We start from the raw sequence: 17,818 nt of genomic DNA, 5'->3' as shown, positions 1-17,818 counted from the left end.
AACATGTAAAACTTAAATGTACACCTTTTTAAATTAAATGCTCCCTGCCCTGTAGGCTGTTGAGGGCCCACCCTAGGGGTGACTTATATGTAAACAGAGTTTTAGGCTTGGCAAAAGGTTTCTTTTATCAAGTCAATTTGTCAGTTTAAAACTGTACACAGACTACAATGTCAGGCCTGGGACATATTTTAAAGGGCTACTTAAGTGGGTGGCACAATAAGTGCCAATCGGGTGTAAAGCAATTTTACCATGTTTGAGGGAGTGAGCACAAGCATTTGTTAGCTGCGGTAAAGTGTGCAGAGTCCTAATACAACAAAAACGAAATTCAGAAAAATAAGAGGGCTGAACGCAAAAAAAAGTTTGGGGATGACCCTGCAGACAGGGCCAAGTCCAATGAGTATGAAAAGAAAATTAAAGATAAATGTACAATAACATTGCTGAAGTACGTGAGTAAAGGTAGGAGGAAAGTTAGTAAATATTAAAAAGTTCTCCAGCAAAGAAGCAGAAAAAGTGAACTGACTTGGTTGTTTTTTATTTGAAAATATCAGAGACTGTAGCTTCCTCATGCAACTTGATGAGAAGAATTGATGAGGCAGAAACGGGGAAAGAAGGGCTGGTAAGTCTTTGTTATGTTATGTTAATAGATTTCTTAAGCGCACAAGTGCAGGGGGCATCAAGGGGCTGGCTCAAATTACAGCAGGGTGCAAACTAGGACAAAAACTCATTCAGACAAATAGCCACCTCTAGATGTGGCCTGTATCTGCCCCATTTGTCCTTGTTCAATGCAGAGGCATGCCTAGTGGGGGGAGCAGCTCTGTTTAATATAGATTAGTGCAGAAAATGTCAAGAGTTTAGTACGAAGACATAAAGTAGATATTAGTTGTACCGGTACAGTTGGGGTTCTGGTTGACAACGGATGTCCCACTGACTGGCTTTCCATCTGCAGTGGAGCACCAACAGTATCCGGTCTGCTTATGGCACTGCACCTGTAACAACCAGGAAGTTTAATCATGTATAACATACACAAACACAGACTTGACAATATTTCTTGCCACATCATTGAGAAAGCAATGAATTTTCATAATGCTGTGGTCACCAGAGGATGCAGTAACGCAAATGAAAGGTCAGAAATATCATGATACAGTGCACCAACAGCAGCAATTCTGTGTAGCTGGGGTTGTATTTAATGAAGCAATACACATTTTGACCACAGACACTAAAACAGTATCATGAAGGTGCATGAGATGAGCGTAAGGGTGGAAACACAGATAATGGAAAAGAAGATTGCTCTGGAGAAAGTTAATGCAGCAATGTTACATACCATATAACTACTACGCAATTTCTGGACACCAATAATGAAGAATAGGGTGAGTTGTCTTTTGAGATGATCCACCTCCCATATACTCAAGACTGAAAAGGTGGGTCTCAAGGATGACCTCACATACTGGAAGGGCGGGTTTTGCTTGAAGATCTCTGGGAGAGCGTGGAGGTGCTGGGTTGCCAGTAGATCAAGGCACTTAAAGCTAGATGGTGTACCGAGTGGTTTAGGGGGGTAAGGACAGGTAGCTGAGGTTTGCACAGGGAAATGCTCATGAAGGCACATGAGGTTTTTTTGGGGGGGAACTAAGAGCGTGAAAGGAAGAAGTTCCCACATTAACTACTCCTATATAAAGCACACCAAAATGCAGGGTCCTGCATCTCTGCCCCTGTTCTCCTCGTCGAACTTGAGGAACAGGAAGCAAAGCCAGGCCCCACTGAGCAATCACAACGCTGCAATGCAGCATTGTGATTGGTAAGCACCCAGGCTCCCCTGACCAATCACAGCGCTGCAATGCAGCGTTACGATTGGTCTGAGAGTCATGGGTCAACGCTCAGCCAGGGAATGAGGGCCTGGGTATGTTCTCCATGCAGGATGGAATGCAGCCTGCATGGAGAACAGGGAAAGTGCACGTGATTGTTTTGGGTGACCCAAGAGGGTCGGCCAAACAGTCATGTGGACTTTAAGTGAGGGCAACCCACTCCTCCCCTGCCCTGCTCCGGGAGCAGTAACAAAGCTAAGGGGTTTGCCCTAATCCTCCTCAAACATCTGGGCTAAGAACATCAAATAGAATCCAAGGGGGTGATGTGGAGAAATCGATACGAAGCTTTCAGTAGGTACTACATAAATTGGTTCCTACTTACAGGAAACAAAATCCCAACTATTAATGAAGCTAATTATTAAGTTACATACCACTACCAAATAGAATTGGAAGAGGTTTCAATCTCTTTTTAAGAATTCTTTAATTCATTATCCATTTAGTCAACATGTAAGACACAAAGTCACAAAACAACAACATCAATATTTGAACAAATCGTTTCTTATTCCTTCCTACCCACTCTTCAAACAAAGGATTTCTGCATATTTTTGAGCAATTTAACCATGAGTTAGTCCCATACACAAAATAGGGGAAAAGTCAACCCTCTAAAAATTCCGAAATGTGTGTAACCAATTTCCTTATTGGTGTTCATGTTCCGTCTGACACCTCGAATCTGTGGGGTCGACGCGTTTCGGACCAGGCATTCGGGCCTCACCTGGACTCTCACTGAGCAGAGAAGCCCAGCCCACCAGCCCACCCGAAAAGCAGCACAAGCATAAAAGTTATTATCATTTTATGTTTCTACTTCGCACTGCTTAAAAGCAATGGGGCGACGCTCCTCCAGCATAGCGGAGGAGCCGCCACTGATAGATTAAAAAAGGAGAAAGGATACAGCCAGGGGCTTATGAGAGGGGAGAACACTATAAGAATAGGCACCTACGTGGAGCAGTGAGGAAGCCATACTGGAGATCACGTGCTGGGCTGACTGCTGATTTGTTTCTCCTTCAGGAATCTGGGGCAGATGAGATCCGATATATGCATCCTCGATACAAAAGCTTTGGATACAAAAATCTTTAAAGAGCCAAGTACTTGCAGCTGAGGGATGTTGGTAACAATGGCACCACTGAGACCATATATGAAGAACCTTGGAGATGAGGGATCCACTGAAACTATGGATTAGGAGAGAAGGGGATTCACATAGATTTTGCATCATGGGCTCTGGCAAAAGAGCAAAACTAGATGAAAGCAAGCTTTTAGAAATGAGTCTGTGAATGATGTGCTGTAATAGCTTTCTACATGCCATCTTTCCTTCCAAATACTATATTGCAACCAGAAGTCTGCTGGGCATATCATTTCTGACACACACATTCCCAAAGCTCACATATGCCTTTAAATAAATATAATGTAGTGCAGATTTCTTGCATTTTCCTCTCAGTCCATGGTGGACATGCGTGGAATTTTCTTCTCTGTTCCCAACCAAAACACGCTGGTCTGGGATCAATGGGGGTAGGGCACTAAAAAACAGAGTAGCCCTCCAACGATATTCCCACCAGCTTTGGGTCCCCTGAGAGGGTTTTCCTAAGAGTGGAGCTGCTGACAGTAAACTACCACCCCCTGCACTCTAGATTACACAGGGCATAAAACAGGCAGGTGATACAATAACAAGTATTTCAGCAGCTGTCCCATTACTGCCTGCTTCTGTATCCTAGATCCTAAGACCCTAGATCCTTTGAAATTCAGGAGGTAAGATATTTTTAAAGGAAAAAGTTAACAGATAGGCCAACAGTTGGAAAGCGGGGGAAAAAGGTCAGCCATTGCTTTTTCAGCTGGGTAGTACCACCCACCCCCAACAAAGAACAAAGTAATGGATAAAAGTGCTAGAGAGTAAAAATGGATTGAACAGTTTGGGCATTTAAACAACACCCTGTAAGAGAGGGTTAGGAGTATGATAATTTGGAAGGAAAATGTATCAGGGCCCACAGGGGATCCTGCCACGGGACCTCCGTCTGGCCACGGTGGTGGTCATCCCTAAGACCGGGAAACCCCCAGATGATTGTGGGTCATACCACCCCATGCCACTTCTTAAAATTGAAACAAAGATTTTGGCCACAATCCTTGCGAGACGTCTCCTGACTGTAATTCTCCCTCTGATACACAGGGATCAATCAGGCTTTATGCCAAAATGTGCCACGCGTTTTAATCTATGCCGTCTAGCTAATTGGATGGACACGGTACAGAGTCAAGATAGCCCCCATCTGCTTCTCTCGCTTGACACACCGAGAAAGCGTTTGACACGATTCATTGGCCCTTCATGTGGTGCAGCCTGGAAAAAATGGGCTTTGGCCCGGTCTTTCTAGAATGGCTGGCACTGTTATATAACACACCTGAAGCAAGGGTTCGAGTGGATGGAGTTCTCTCTGCAAGCTGGCCGATACAATGCGGCACCAGACAGGGGTGCCCATTATCCCCTCTACTGTTTGCCCTCATCCTAGAACTGCTGGCCTGTGTGGTTAGAACCCGACAGAGACTGGGCGGCTTCCTAGACGAGTCGCATCTTTTAGAAGAGGAACGCACATCATTATATGCAGACGATATTTTGCTTTATGTCACACAACCGGTCGAGACACTCCCCCGAATATTATAAATCTCTGATGAATATGGCAGCCATGCGGGCTATAGGATTAACTGGAATAAATCCACCCTCTATCCGTTGAGTGGAGAAATGGAGCTTCGCTCCTACCCGAGCTGTTTGCGGCTCTCTATGGAGGGGTTTATCTATCTGGGGCTCTACATCACCACCGACCCCGTGGCCGACTGGAACGCAATATTAGACGAGTGTTACTGAACTTTCAGGCGGATGTGAAGATGTGGAGGAAACTCCCTCTGACCATCATGGGGAGGGCCGCCATGTATAAGATGGTAACACTCCCTCAACTCCTTTATATTTAGCAAAATACATACCACAAATTACCCGACACTATTTTTACTTCCAATGACAGTGAACTACGTCTCCTTCTCTGGGACGGAGCCCACCCACGCATAGCATTGCGAACGTTGCAGCGCAACCCATATAAAGGAGGTTTGGCCGTACCAGATATCAGAGCATACGATAGAGCGGCCCACCTCATTGTCATTAACGAATGGAACCACGCACCAGGTGATCACCCTACCTATAGACTGGAAAGACTGCAATTCCGACAACACACCCAATTGCACTACATATACGGGGGTGCTGGAGGTACTCGTTTCCTCCCAGCTACCCAACGCGTACTAACGGCCTGGAAGAGTGCGGGAAGGCAGATGAAATGGGAGGGGAAACCTACACGAGAGACCCCCCCCTGTGGGGGAGCAGTAGATTGACTGAGATCAGAAAATTGAGGGGTTTTAAGAAATGGGACCTCATAGGGGTTTCTAAGACCTGTTGGAGAGGGGCTCTCTAGCCTAATTTTCCTCCCTTCAGTCTAAATATCAACTTCAAAGCTCCCAAGCCTATTCCTACCTTAGACTTAAACACACTTGGCACGCTGATGGGTTGGACGCTGTGACGTTGCCGGGATATGCTCCGCTAGAGGGTAGGCTCCTACAGGAAGAGATCCCGATCCTGGCGATATCCCTGACATACAAGACACAAATTAACAATATACCTGACAACCTTGTCCGCTGCGTGCCTAATGGAAACTAACCACCCACCCACTGGAAGACATAGATTGGTAAGCGGCCCTTATGCACCCGCGCGAAGCAGCGATTAGACTGAGGCTACGACTTATACAATATAACATCCTTCATAGATTTTATTTTGACAGGGCACGCCTACACACTATTGGGAGGGCTGAGGATCCCACTTGTTTTAGATGCCATTTGGAGCGCGGCACGTACATACACACTGTCTGGGAGTGCAGACACATCCAAATTGACTGGCACATGATACTGGGGGAATTAAACAATATCCTGGGAGCTCAACTAGGGTTAGATGCGAAATTTCTGCTACAGGGTATCCCCACAGACTTCGACCTGCCATGACACATGCTGGCTAATCTAGGATTCGTAGTAGCCAAAAGAGACATAGCTACGTACTGGGGGGTCCAATGACTTCCCACACTCGCAGAATGGAGATCCAATATGGATCTATATATGGTATCGGAGAAAGTGATTTACAAGGCGAGGGGTTGCCCGCATAAATCTCGGACAATTTGGACACCGTGGATAGAATATTATAATCTGGACCTGGACGCAGACGAGGGGAGAATAGACCTTTCGCACGGCAGGACAGAACCAAGTAATTAATAAATGTGATGCCTAGCCACTCCTGATTGTTCCGATTGTACTGGAATTGACCCATGCATTTGCATACATGTGATGTTGCTGTAAATATGTGTTTCTCATTGGGAAGTCTGCTACAACACCTTCTGCCCATAGCTATAACTTGCTGCCCGCACTTGAGCATACTCCATGCATTAATGACTCCTTTTCCCAACGGTATGTTTCGTTTTCCAATTAATAAAATAAAAAATAAAGTTTAAAAAAAAAAGAGAAAATGTATCAGGGCCGCACAAGAGAGGTTAGCCGATCAGGATATGGGAAATGTTTCGCTGGAGTCGTGAAGAAAGGGTGCTAGTTTAGCAAAGCGAGCAGGAGATGAGTTTAGGGGTATAGAGGCATTGGTGTGTTCTAATCTGAGTGTTTATGGAGGAGAAACTGGAGGTGAAGTCACTGGCCAATAGGCTAACATTAATAGGTACAGTGTGAGGGAGTGTAAGAAGAGAATGTAACATTTGTGATTACTACTGGGTCGAGGTAGGATGGGGATGATGAGGTCATGATCAGAAGGTGAATTACCTGAGTCAAGGGCAGAAGTAAGCGCATAAAAGGGCTAATTACAAGTTTCCAGGTTCTACAGGTATGTAGGTGAGTGCACAGATTATGAAGGGGATGCGGTGTCTCTAGGATCTCGCAGCATTCGCGCAGCGGTCAGGGAGCTGCAATATGCTGGCAGTGCTGCTGCGGCATCACCGAGCATATTCCGAGTTGCCTGTCCGCCACCCCTTGCATGGCGGTGAGCCCACCATGAAAAGGGTGGCAGGGAGGTAACAAAGGGGGCCCTAACAGGGCCCCCATGCCGCTCCTAAGCCTGGGGGTGCATGCAGGAGGGCACATGTTGTGCCCCCGCAGAATTGCACCCCTGTTCCTGCCCAGTGTGGCATGCATGCCACACCATGCAGGAACATGCTGCAGGCGCTGTCACCACAGAAGGCTGCATGTTAGACTGTTCTTTGAGCCTAACAACCCAGCACGGTGAGACAGCCGCAGAAACGTCTGCAGGACCAGTATTAAACTCGTAATCCGGTGGCGGGCGCACCACCGCTTTGGCGGTCCCCTAGCAGATTGCGCGGTGTTGGTGCCGCTAGAGGACCACCAAAGTTGTAATAAGGCCCAATGTATCCATATCTGTAACAAAATCGCATTATAATGCACCACTGAATCATATTTTCACAAAACATTTAGCATTTTTACCATTTCATCAACCTCCTTCCTTCCCACCAATACACGCTGCTCCTTTAAGGTTTTTTGCTCTCTTGCTGCACTTACTCGTTCTATAACAATCACATTTTTTAGAATCTCTATAACTTTAGAGAGCTATGTTACCAAATTTTGGGCAAAACGCTGTCAATGTCTGTGTTTTCATCCCCTGCCCTTCTAAAATTAGAGTGTGCTCAGAAAGAGGATGACCATTACACTAGAAAAAAGCACCATATAAAAAAGCTGGGCATTTACTTTTAATAGCTATTCTCTGAGCATAGAAGACAGCTTTCCTATAAATTTGATTTTGAGGCTGACAGACCACTTAGAATTAAGGGGCAGATATATGAGCCCCTTGCGCCACTTTTGCGTCACTTTTCCCATGTTAAAAGTGACGCAAAAGTGGCGCAAGGGGCTCATAAATCTGCCCCTAAGTTGTTACCAGTTTTTGGCATAGCCTAATGTGTGACAACAAACCTAGCTTTGATGGCTATGCACTTGCCCCCTCCTGCCTCGCTTCCCTCCTGCTATGTTGTTGCTTGCAAGCTCAATAGCCCCCCAAAAGAGCTTGGCAAACCCAATAGGTCTTTCCTACTTAAGAGCTACTGGCTTTGTCAGTATCCGTGTCATAGCACTTTTTTTTACCTTCAGCCATGCTACACAGCAGCTGTGCTGCTGCGCAACATGGCTAAAAACACACATTGACAAAGCCAGCAGCTCTCACGTAGGCGAGACATATTGACTTTGCTAATACTTGTGTTTTTGAAATAGATTTAAGTTGCCTCAGCACATTGATGAATTGCGACACCACAATTCTCCATTGAGTCACTCAATAGTTCCATGAACAAAGTTGGAGCAAGGATTGATCCTTGCAGAACCCAACAGGTAATTGTATCAGAGCTTGATGACAAGTTTCAAAGCCTTCCCACTGGTTTTTGATGTGATCAACTACTGCTTTAATAGTAATTTCTGAAGTGCTACCTTTAAGCTTTTCAAATACCTGCACATCTCCCCAACAACATTTTATTTGACATTCTTTGAATAATGAGACAGCAGCGTGTGCTAGACTTGTCATATGCTGAGCCCTCATACCCACAAGGTTACCCCTAGAGCCTTGAAGAAACCAGGTGATCCCTGTTAGCTCACTGCTGGTTCAGGCTGTCTGACCATGTCCTTTGCCAGTCTGCCTTACTTCAATTGTCAGCTGCTAGAAAGGATTTAAAATGAAGCGCCCTGGTCATGTTTTAAACAAATATATTTTCTATTACGATCTGACAAGTACACCACAGGGTAGCAGCAATTGCCCCGGCTTCTTCAGCTGCCCTTGCTTTGATGCAAAGAGGACATTTGCTACTCCTCAACCATTGCACATGGAGTGCAGACGACAAAGCCATCGGAGCCACTGTGTTGCCTTTCCCATCATATGCAAATTGTAACTTATGAAGCATGGGATGCCATTAAAGAGGCAGTGAAAACACTAAGGCCCTGAATAAAGGACAGGTGCTATTTTGCTATATATTTGATAAATAGCATCTATTATGAGCTTGTGGGGAATAACTTGGTGATTTTGGTGTTTAACACACCAAAACCGCATGGTACAGTAAATACCACACATGTTTCCTCTGTTAAATTTCGACAGGCTGGTCCTGCCGAAATTTAATGAAACTTGAGGTATTTAACGCATCCAATAATTATTGGATGCGTTAAATACCTGCAAACTCATAATTCCAACTCGTGCATGAACCAGGGTTTACTTATAGGTCGCGCCACTCCAGGTGCCTAGTCACAGTCTAGCACCAGTTTCCTATAGTGATGTCAGATCTGATTCTTATTGTGATATCAAAGTCTTTCAAATTTCTCACATGAGCTCAAAGTCTGATTTCACAGGATTATGTCAAGTTATTGGTGATAACTGGCTTAAGGTTGATGATATATGGCTCATAATGTGAAAGCACAAGTCGACATCAGGATTTTGGAGTGAGGCCACCGTCTGCTACCAGTTTCATGGAGGGCTGTCACAGCCTGATGTCTTGAGTGATGTCACAGGCTTTATAATAGGTTCTTTACTTGATGTTGAACCTTGACGTCAGGTTTCAGACATGATATTGCAGTCTGACATCTTTCATTGTCCTTGGTGCATGCCATAGGGTCTTGAAAAACAAGCAGAGGGGCTCGTGAGTTCCAAAGGGACAGAGCACCAATAAACCGAAAAGTTACAAATAAATGTTCCCTTTAAAAATGCTCTACATAGTATCCACACACGTATTCACAACAAGCATTCACCATTTATCACACTATGTCCAGTTAATGTTCCACTCAGGATGCTAAAGCACTTATAAAGATATTTAATTGACAATACCACAATGATACATTAAAAATATACAAATGAACAATTTAATTTTAAAATGCATACAAAATATGTTAAAACTAATATATATCACAATTGTACAAATTCATTACACTACCGACTTCCTGGAAAGAAATATAATGAGACATATATATTTGTCTTGTCACTGTTAATTTGAAATAATAGACAGCATCCTGCAGGGGAATTAATTTCCTGTCTTTGTGTTGCTACTGTCTTTTGTCAAATTTGACGCTTGGAGCTTTGTTAAGACTCAAGGGCACCCTCATCTTGCATTAAAGGGCGAGAGGAATGAGAACATGTCGTGCTTTCAGACAAGTCAATGTATCACTATCTTTTATTGGTTAACAATCACCTTCAGTATAAGAAGCTCACCGGACATACTTTACCACGTAAACTGGAGACTTCCAATTACCTTGAGAATGCCAGTATTATATACCAACAACCAAACATGTTATTTTTGACACAAATTGTCTCTCTAAATATTTTCTTTGAAAAGCAAAGGTCAATTTATTCTGCTGGAAAAAAAGGTTTGTTTCCTTCTTTTTTCTTGGCAATCTCCTGCTACATTAAGCAGTGATAGTTTTGCTGAAACAGCCACCAGGTCATGTCAAACACAATGTGTTTTTGTCATGTTGGACACCAATGTGGTTGCTGTTCTGCATGGCTAAAAGTTAGTGGTGCTGAATGTCCTAGAGTCGCGAGGGGGGTGTAGAGTGTCGTAGACTGGATTTGTTGGAGTAGAGTGTTGCAGAGTGGCGGAAGGGGGAGTAGAATAGAGTAGAGCGGAGTAAAGGGGAGTAGAGTTCAGCGGCAGAGAGTGCCGTAGAGTGTAATAAGGTAGATTGTAGTGGCATAGGGTGGAGTGGCATAGAGTAGAGTGGGGTGGAAAAGGCTGGAGTGGGTTGGAGTGGTTTGATGTAGTGGGTGGATTGGATTGGAGTAGATTGAGATGGACTGGATTGGGGTAGAGTGGGTTGGATTGAGTGGAGTGGGGTACATTGCAGTGGGTGGACTGGATAGGGTGGACTGGATTGGAGTGGGTGGATTAAAATGGGATGAGGTGGATTGGGGTGGATTAGATTAGTCTGGGGTGGGGTGGATTATATTAGAGTATGGAGGTTTTTAGTGGGTTGAATTCAAGTGGAGTGGAGGGAGTTGGATTAGACTGGACTGGAGGGGGTGGATTTAACTGGAGTGGGGTGGACCAGGAGTGGGGTGGGTTGGACTGGAGGTGGGTGGATTGGATTGGAGTGTGGTGGGCTGGATGGATTGGTGTGAGTGGGCTGGACTGAACTAGGGTGGGTGGATTGGGTAGAGTGGGGTGGATTGCAGTAGAGAGGGGAGGAAAGGAATGCAAGGGAGTCGGTGGATTGTCAGGGTGGATTAGATTGGAGTGAGGTGGATTGGATTTGGGTGGGTGGGGTGGACTGGAGTGGGTTGGAGTGGAGTGTTGTGGAATGGAGTTGGGTGGGGTGAATTGGAGTGGTGTGAACTGGAGAGAGGTGTATTGGATTGGTATGGGGCGGGGGGTAGACTGGAGTGAAGTAGATTGGATTGCAGTGGGGTGGACTGGATTGGCTTGCACTAGTGCATGTTCTCAGGGGCTCAACCCTAAAAAGGGCCATATATTTGTTCCCATCTTACATCGCCTTCTACTGGCATTTCCACGTATTTCTCTTTGAGTACACATCCAGCCCCCCACCTGAAACATTTTTTTACTTACTTAAGCAATTACTTTTCTTTACTTTGTGCTGGACATTGGTTCCAGTTGTTATGCACTGATAATAAATCAGTACATCTTGTTTGGACAGATGCGATCAGCTCCTAGAAGCGCCTTTCCGTATTTAGTGGGTTTATTGTCGGTGCTGAAAGATTACTGTTATTCTGATAGCTGCTAATTTCATTTACTGTTATTGGTGGGCTCTTATTGGCTTTGACGTGTTTCTAGTAGCTTCTTTCTAGGTACAATGCACGTGTGCTCGGCACTGCTTTGAGTGGAATGAAAAGGAAGTGGTGGTTTCAAAAAAGGGTCTGGGCAAAGAAGCTCAAGTAGGAATCGTTTCCCAGAGGTGTGAACACCTACCCACAAAAACATGAACTCACGCGGACACCTGCAGGCCACTCTGTTAACAGTATGCACTATAGAAGAGGCCAGTGTAGTATGAAAAAACCTATTTGAACAGATCTGGAAAAATCAAACACTCTTAAGAAATATTAAATCAAGTAGATGTGAAATGCAAATAGGGACTGCATCAATGACATGGATATGGATTACCTCAACAGACCCCCATTTTTTAGCAATTTCGTAAATTGCATATTTGCCGCAAAATTTGCCAAGGTGTGCGATGCCTGGAATATTATGCCCGAGTGCCGCAATAAAACACAAAAGTGTTACTATCTTGAAGTATTTATTGTTTTATTGCAGGCAGTGCTTAATTTGTAAAAATAAATAAGTGCCGGGGCCTTGTCAGGAGGCCTCTGCAGATTGCAACACCAATTGCCACTGCCAGCGCTGCCAATAATAGTACCAGCACAACTACTAACCATCACACTTCTACTACAAATGAAATATTTCAGACTATTCCAGGACCCCAAAGCTATAAAAAGGGCCTGGGGCAGTTATTAATCATTTTTAAAGTATATTGAATGAATGAACAATTGTTGTTCTGCTCATCTCTAAGTTACTCAAACAGCACCGCCATGTGGCAGACTGTCATAGGTGCCAGTGTTAACAATTAAGTGCTCGTGCCGAACACCGGAAACAATCAGCACAAATTAAGCACTGGATGCATGCTGCCTGGGGGCTTCAAATACAGGAACACTCTGCTTGATGTAAAGGCAGCAGAACAGCATGTCTTTTTGCTGCTTCCCTACCCTCCCAAGCCATGATCTAAACAATGTTACTTGGCCTTCTTCTGCTCTGCCTCCTCTTCCTCCCTAATACTGGAGCTTCTTTGGGAAGTGTTTAGATCAAGGAAACCAGGCTTTTAGCAGTATTGTCATTCAGCGTTGCTTTAAGAGGAGCACATGCTTTTCACCAGTAGCGAGCTTTGCTATATTGTATCTTATTTTTACTGCTTCTCAATTTATCCATCCCTCTGCCCGCTCTTTGACCTGTCAAACCAAATGAAGGAGGACCCGTCTGGGGAAGGCCAGCTGTAGAGGTTGGCGAGCCAACAAATAAACGGAGAGCAATACTGGCTTAAAGAGCCCGTGAGTTTTCACCTAATGTCACACAATTTGGACAAGCAGGGAAGTTGGGATTGATCCCCCATTTTCCAGGATCATACTGTGCAAACCAGCCACTAGATGGGTATCTCTTCCAGACATCAGTATGCTTAGTCTTTAAGTCTTGGAGGATGAGATTAGAGTGTGGGTGACAGGCAGAATCCACATTGTATTTTTGGCAGTTCATAGTGCAAACATTGCCCAAGGACATAAGAGTGCTTCACCACATACTGAAACCAGGTTACACAGTTTTCTATCTTTCCGGCACAAGTACATGAGACTGGATTCACAGGATGCTGAGCTAAAGCCGCGATTCAAACCTGGTTCTCCATCTTACACAGGCAGCAGCTGTAGCCACTGGCTATATCACCTCCTGTTAAAGCTCAGCTCGTTTTAGAGGACCTCGAGCCGAGCCAGAGTCAAGCATCTGGCTCAAGCTTTCAGTGGCTTGCCCATCCCTAGTCAGGTGTCCGGTCAGCTGCTGCGGTTGTGGGAGGAGACAATGAGTATCTATACGACAAAGTGCAAAAGTATTGCTTTCTATTCCTGTATACAAATGTATTGACTTTATTTAATCAGTTCCTGTCATCAATGCGCAGTTTGCAGCTGTTTTGTAAAAATGCGATTGCTTAATCCTCAGTTTTTGGCCCTACTGTCTCTTGGAGGAGGAGATGGTTTGATGTTTCAACTAACTTTGAAGCAGTAATCTCTGTGTACAGAGGTACATAGCTTTGCCCGACTGTCCACTTTAAAGGGCAGATGAGCGAAACCTTACTACATGGGATAAGGTCATGATCTGTGGACCTTTGGAAGCTGGGCTACTATATTCATCCACAGAGTGGTGGGGCAGGAGAAGAGCTCTTCTGTACATCCTCATTCTCTTGATGGGGAGTGGCCTGAACAGCTGAAAGTCCCTCAACTTCTTCCTCTGTGAATCTGAGCTGCAGCCGCAGCTCAGGCATAATGCACCTGCTGCTGAGATGTGCATGTAACCTACCTACAGGTCATACGTTCCACCCCTATTAAAAGGAGTCACTTGACTAACGTACCTTCTCCACGCACAGAAATCGCAGTCAAATGTCCCCTCTTCCATTAAGATAGTTTGTTATTTGGTTAATGGGTCCAGTACTCATGGTTACCTGTAGCGGATCGAACTGGAGTAAGTTCACGGAATTATTTCCTTGAGAACATAAGACTATTCCCAATAACCAACAACAACTGGAGTAATCACTAACTTTGAAATCATGAGTTGTGTGCGACTCCTCATAACGCTCTTCAATCCCTTGTGAGGGGTAGTACGCACTATGTAAATGCTATTACAATACAATACAATTGAATCAATTGGACCAATACAGCTGAATACAGCAATTTCTGGAAGGAAATCCCAGAACTGGAGTACAGCGTCCTCAATGGCATGGCGTCATCAGGTAACTTTATGTGTGTATAAGGTGCAAGTACAAATAAACCACTTATTACGGACTGCCAAGAAACATGAAATATTTCAAGTCACTAAGGGCCACATGCATCAAAGTCAGGATTTGCGACTCCTAAATAGTGAATTTCAAGAAATCGCTATTTAGGACTCGCAAATCGCTATGCGTGTAGGAATCGCAAAATAAATTGCGATTCCTACATATTCCTTAATTGAGACTCGCAAATTGCGAATCGCAATTAAGGAATAACTACCCATTCATTCCTAAAGGAATGAATGGGAATTGCATGCGCAATTTGCAAGTAGCAAATAGGTACTTGCAAATTGCGCATGCAATTTCAAGGGTGCAATGGTGCCAAAAGGACACCCTGTTCCACCCCTGAAATTGAGATTTTACCACATGTTGCACATATACATGCCCCAAGGAGATGTGTGTGTGTAGCACGAAACTTTATTTTTCAAAGGTTTTGCAAATTACCATCAAGTTCATATTGATGATAATTTGCGATCCCTAATTGCGAATTCACAATTTGAAATTGCATCATGCATTGCATTTGGGGAATCACAATTTGTGATTCCCTAAATTAATTTGCAATTTAAGCAATCGCAAATTTTGCGATTACTTAAATTGCGAATTTGCATTTGGGTTGATGCATCCCAAATGCAAAAATACCGGTCGCAAAGGGGCAGATTCTGCGAATCTGCCCGTTTGCGATCGGTATTTTTGTTCATGCATATGCCCCTAAATGTTGTTATAAATGATGTATTGACCCATGACACTTTGGTCGGTTATTTATTGGGATTCTGCTTATAGATTTCTATTATTTAAAAAAGCTGATAATTAGAAGTGAGTGCTGGTGAGGGACAATTGTAGCACCACATCTCCCCAGCCGACCATCATCAAAAGATGGTGGACTGAGAAGATGTAACCACCAGCTGTCACATCTTCTCAGTCCACTATCCCTTTTAAATAAAAGAAAATGTGAAGAACAGATTGATCATCTCCGCAGCCCGCCATCAATCCGAAGCTAAATGTTTGCATAACTATTGAATAGCACAACAAAGAATACTCCAGGCTTCCGTATGCCGACACCCATTGTGGACAAGAATAACATTTGAGATCCACCAGTAGGTAGTGCTAGCAGTTTTACTCCATTCCTTTTCCCTCCTGCTTATTCCACTAAAATGGACTTAGACACCCACACCACTCCTCAAATAGGATCTCTTCCAAACATTTTACACCTCAAGAGCTCACCTCTACCAGGGTCATAGCCCACACTGGTACCCCAACATAGCGTCAGTGTGAGAAGGAGCCCTCTGATGTTGTGTATTGAAGAATATACACCATCGGTTTTTACTCCAGATTTCCTTGTTATTAGGGCATAACTATCACATGTCACTAAAATAAGGTGCTGGAAAAATGTAGCAAAAACACATTAGTGTGCCAAAAGATTTCCATTTTGTGCCGCAAAATTTCCTAATCCATGCCGCAATATCCTGGGGGGGTCTACCTCAAGAGTTTTTACAGTTGCCTGTCACATTAAGGACATGACTAAAGGGCCCCTGAAGATACCCGTTTCAAAGTCAGCTATTAATTACTGCGAACACCCGTCACTTAATGCCCTGCTGCTATTTTCTGGCAAAATTAGGCATGATCCTAGTAAGTTGTGACTGTATTTTGCCTGTGTCTGTTATGTGCTGGCGCGGTTTGCTATGTTTCTTGTGGGTGCTGGTTGAGTCATGCATGTTGCTGGTAGGTACTGGTTTGGTTTTTTATGTGTTTTTAGTAGGGGCTTGCTGGCTTTAGTACTTCCCTGGTAGATGCTAGCGAAGTTTGATGTGCTCCTGGTAGCTCCTGCCTTGTGCTGGTCAAGCTCAGCCTTCTTCTGGTATGTACTTGCTGGATATAATGAGATTCTAGGAGTGTCTAGTTGGGTTTGTGTATTTTAGTACATACTGGTGGGTTTGGTGTGCTGCTAGTAGATGAAAGTTTGATCATGTTTGCTTCAGGAAGGTGCTAGCCTAGTTATTTTCTGTGTCACTCTGTTACCATCATGGGGGGGGGGGGGGTTGCTGTGCTTTTAGAAGGTGCTGTCCAGATTTGCGGTGTTTCTGTTAGGTGCTGGCTAGGTTTGGCCTATTAGTGGTAAGTCTGATCCTGTGCAGTGAACTTGTAGATATATTTTACCAAAATCATATGTGCTTTAAGTAGGTGCTTGCTGACGTTTGTGTGTTTTAGGACGTTTCTAGTATCTTTAGGGCAGGTTTGGTGTGCCTTAGAAGATGCTGGCGATATTTTGGTATGTTTCTGTAGGTGCTGACCAGGTTTGGTGTCTCTTTATGGTAGATCTGATCATTTGCAATGTGCTTGTACGTAAATGGTAATGAAGTTAGATATGCACTGAGAAGGTGCTTGCTGAGTGTGGTGTGTCACTCTGAGTGGGTACAGGCCAAGTCTGCTAAGTGTTCAATAATTTCAGAGTGTTTCTAGCAGGTGCTGAATGGATTTAAATTGCCTGTAATAAGAGTCCATGGCACGTGTGTCCTTCTGGTATGGGCTGAGTTTTGTATGCTGTTTGCAGTTGCTGTTTAGGTTTTTGGGTATCTGTTAAGTGCTGATTAAATTTGTGTGCTTCTAGCATTTTTTACATAGTCCGGTGTGAATCAAATAAGGGATTGTATGATTCGACATTTTCCGGTAGTTGGTTATTGGGTTTAATGCCTTCCTAGGAGCATTCATCTAATATGACGCTCTTTGGTGGATTTTGCTGCTGGTAATGCTACCTTGTTTGAGTATGCTTCTATTATGGACTACACCAAGAGACAACAATTCACAGTTTAGTTACACCCCCATATAAAAAGCTGTCTCACGATTAGTTGCCTTTTATAAGCTGATTGCACATCCTATGGTCTCATTTACTACTGAAGGCTGTGCTTTATGGGGCAAGTCTCCAGTATGCAAGGCGTGCAGCGGAGAAGGCTCGAGTGCTGTCAGTTCGTAATGGTGATGCCAATACTTGGCACCAGTTTACCATGCATGAGTCAGAGCAGTGCCCATGCAAAGAGATGGATCAGGGCGAGGTAGCGTGTCTCATAAACAGGATGCTTAGGTTTCCCTGCGATGGAAGGGACTCAGTGCCAGGATGACTGACCTTTACAGTGGATCCAATGGAGTGTGTTGCATGAGCCATGCGTAGGGTTACCCGTCACTGGCAGGCCCTCTGTGTCAGGATATGGGGACACTGAGCAGTGAGTGTCTGCTCCATATGATCACTCGATATGTCTGCGTGCGAGGTGATTGACTGACTACAGTACTCAAAAAACCCTCCAGGTCACACAATAGTGATTATTGTCTACATTCATTTCATAAACTCAAGCAAATCTAGTCCATGAAAGCAACAACTGCAAATGAATAGA

General features: G+C 44.3%; 1 protein-coding gene across 3 annotated transcripts in view; it reads right to left on the bottom strand.

Annotated features, from left to right (window-relative positions):
• Positions 1-17,818, bottom strand: part of LOC146797818 (SPARC-related modular calcium-binding protein 1-like) — a 485,550-nt gene that overhangs the window by 243,049 nt on the left and 224,683 nt on the right. For all 3 annotated transcript variants that reach the window (XM_085627669.1, XM_085627670.1, XM_085627673.1), the window contains exon 4: positions 887-986. In XM_085627669.1, coding sequence (XP_085483795.1) covers positions 887-986 — 100 coding nt within the window. The remainder of the gene's footprint in view (positions 1-886; positions 987-17,818) is intronic.

The sequence above is a fragment of the Triturus cristatus genome, chromosome 9 (assembly GCF_964204655.1).
Source record: "Triturus cristatus chromosome 9, aTriCri1.1, whole genome shotgun sequence".
NCBI lineage: Eukaryota > Metazoa > Chordata > Amphibia > Caudata > Salamandridae > Triturus > Triturus cristatus.
The sequence above is the reverse complement of the archived record's forward strand: the minus strand, read 5'-3'. Positions and strand labels throughout refer to the sequence as shown.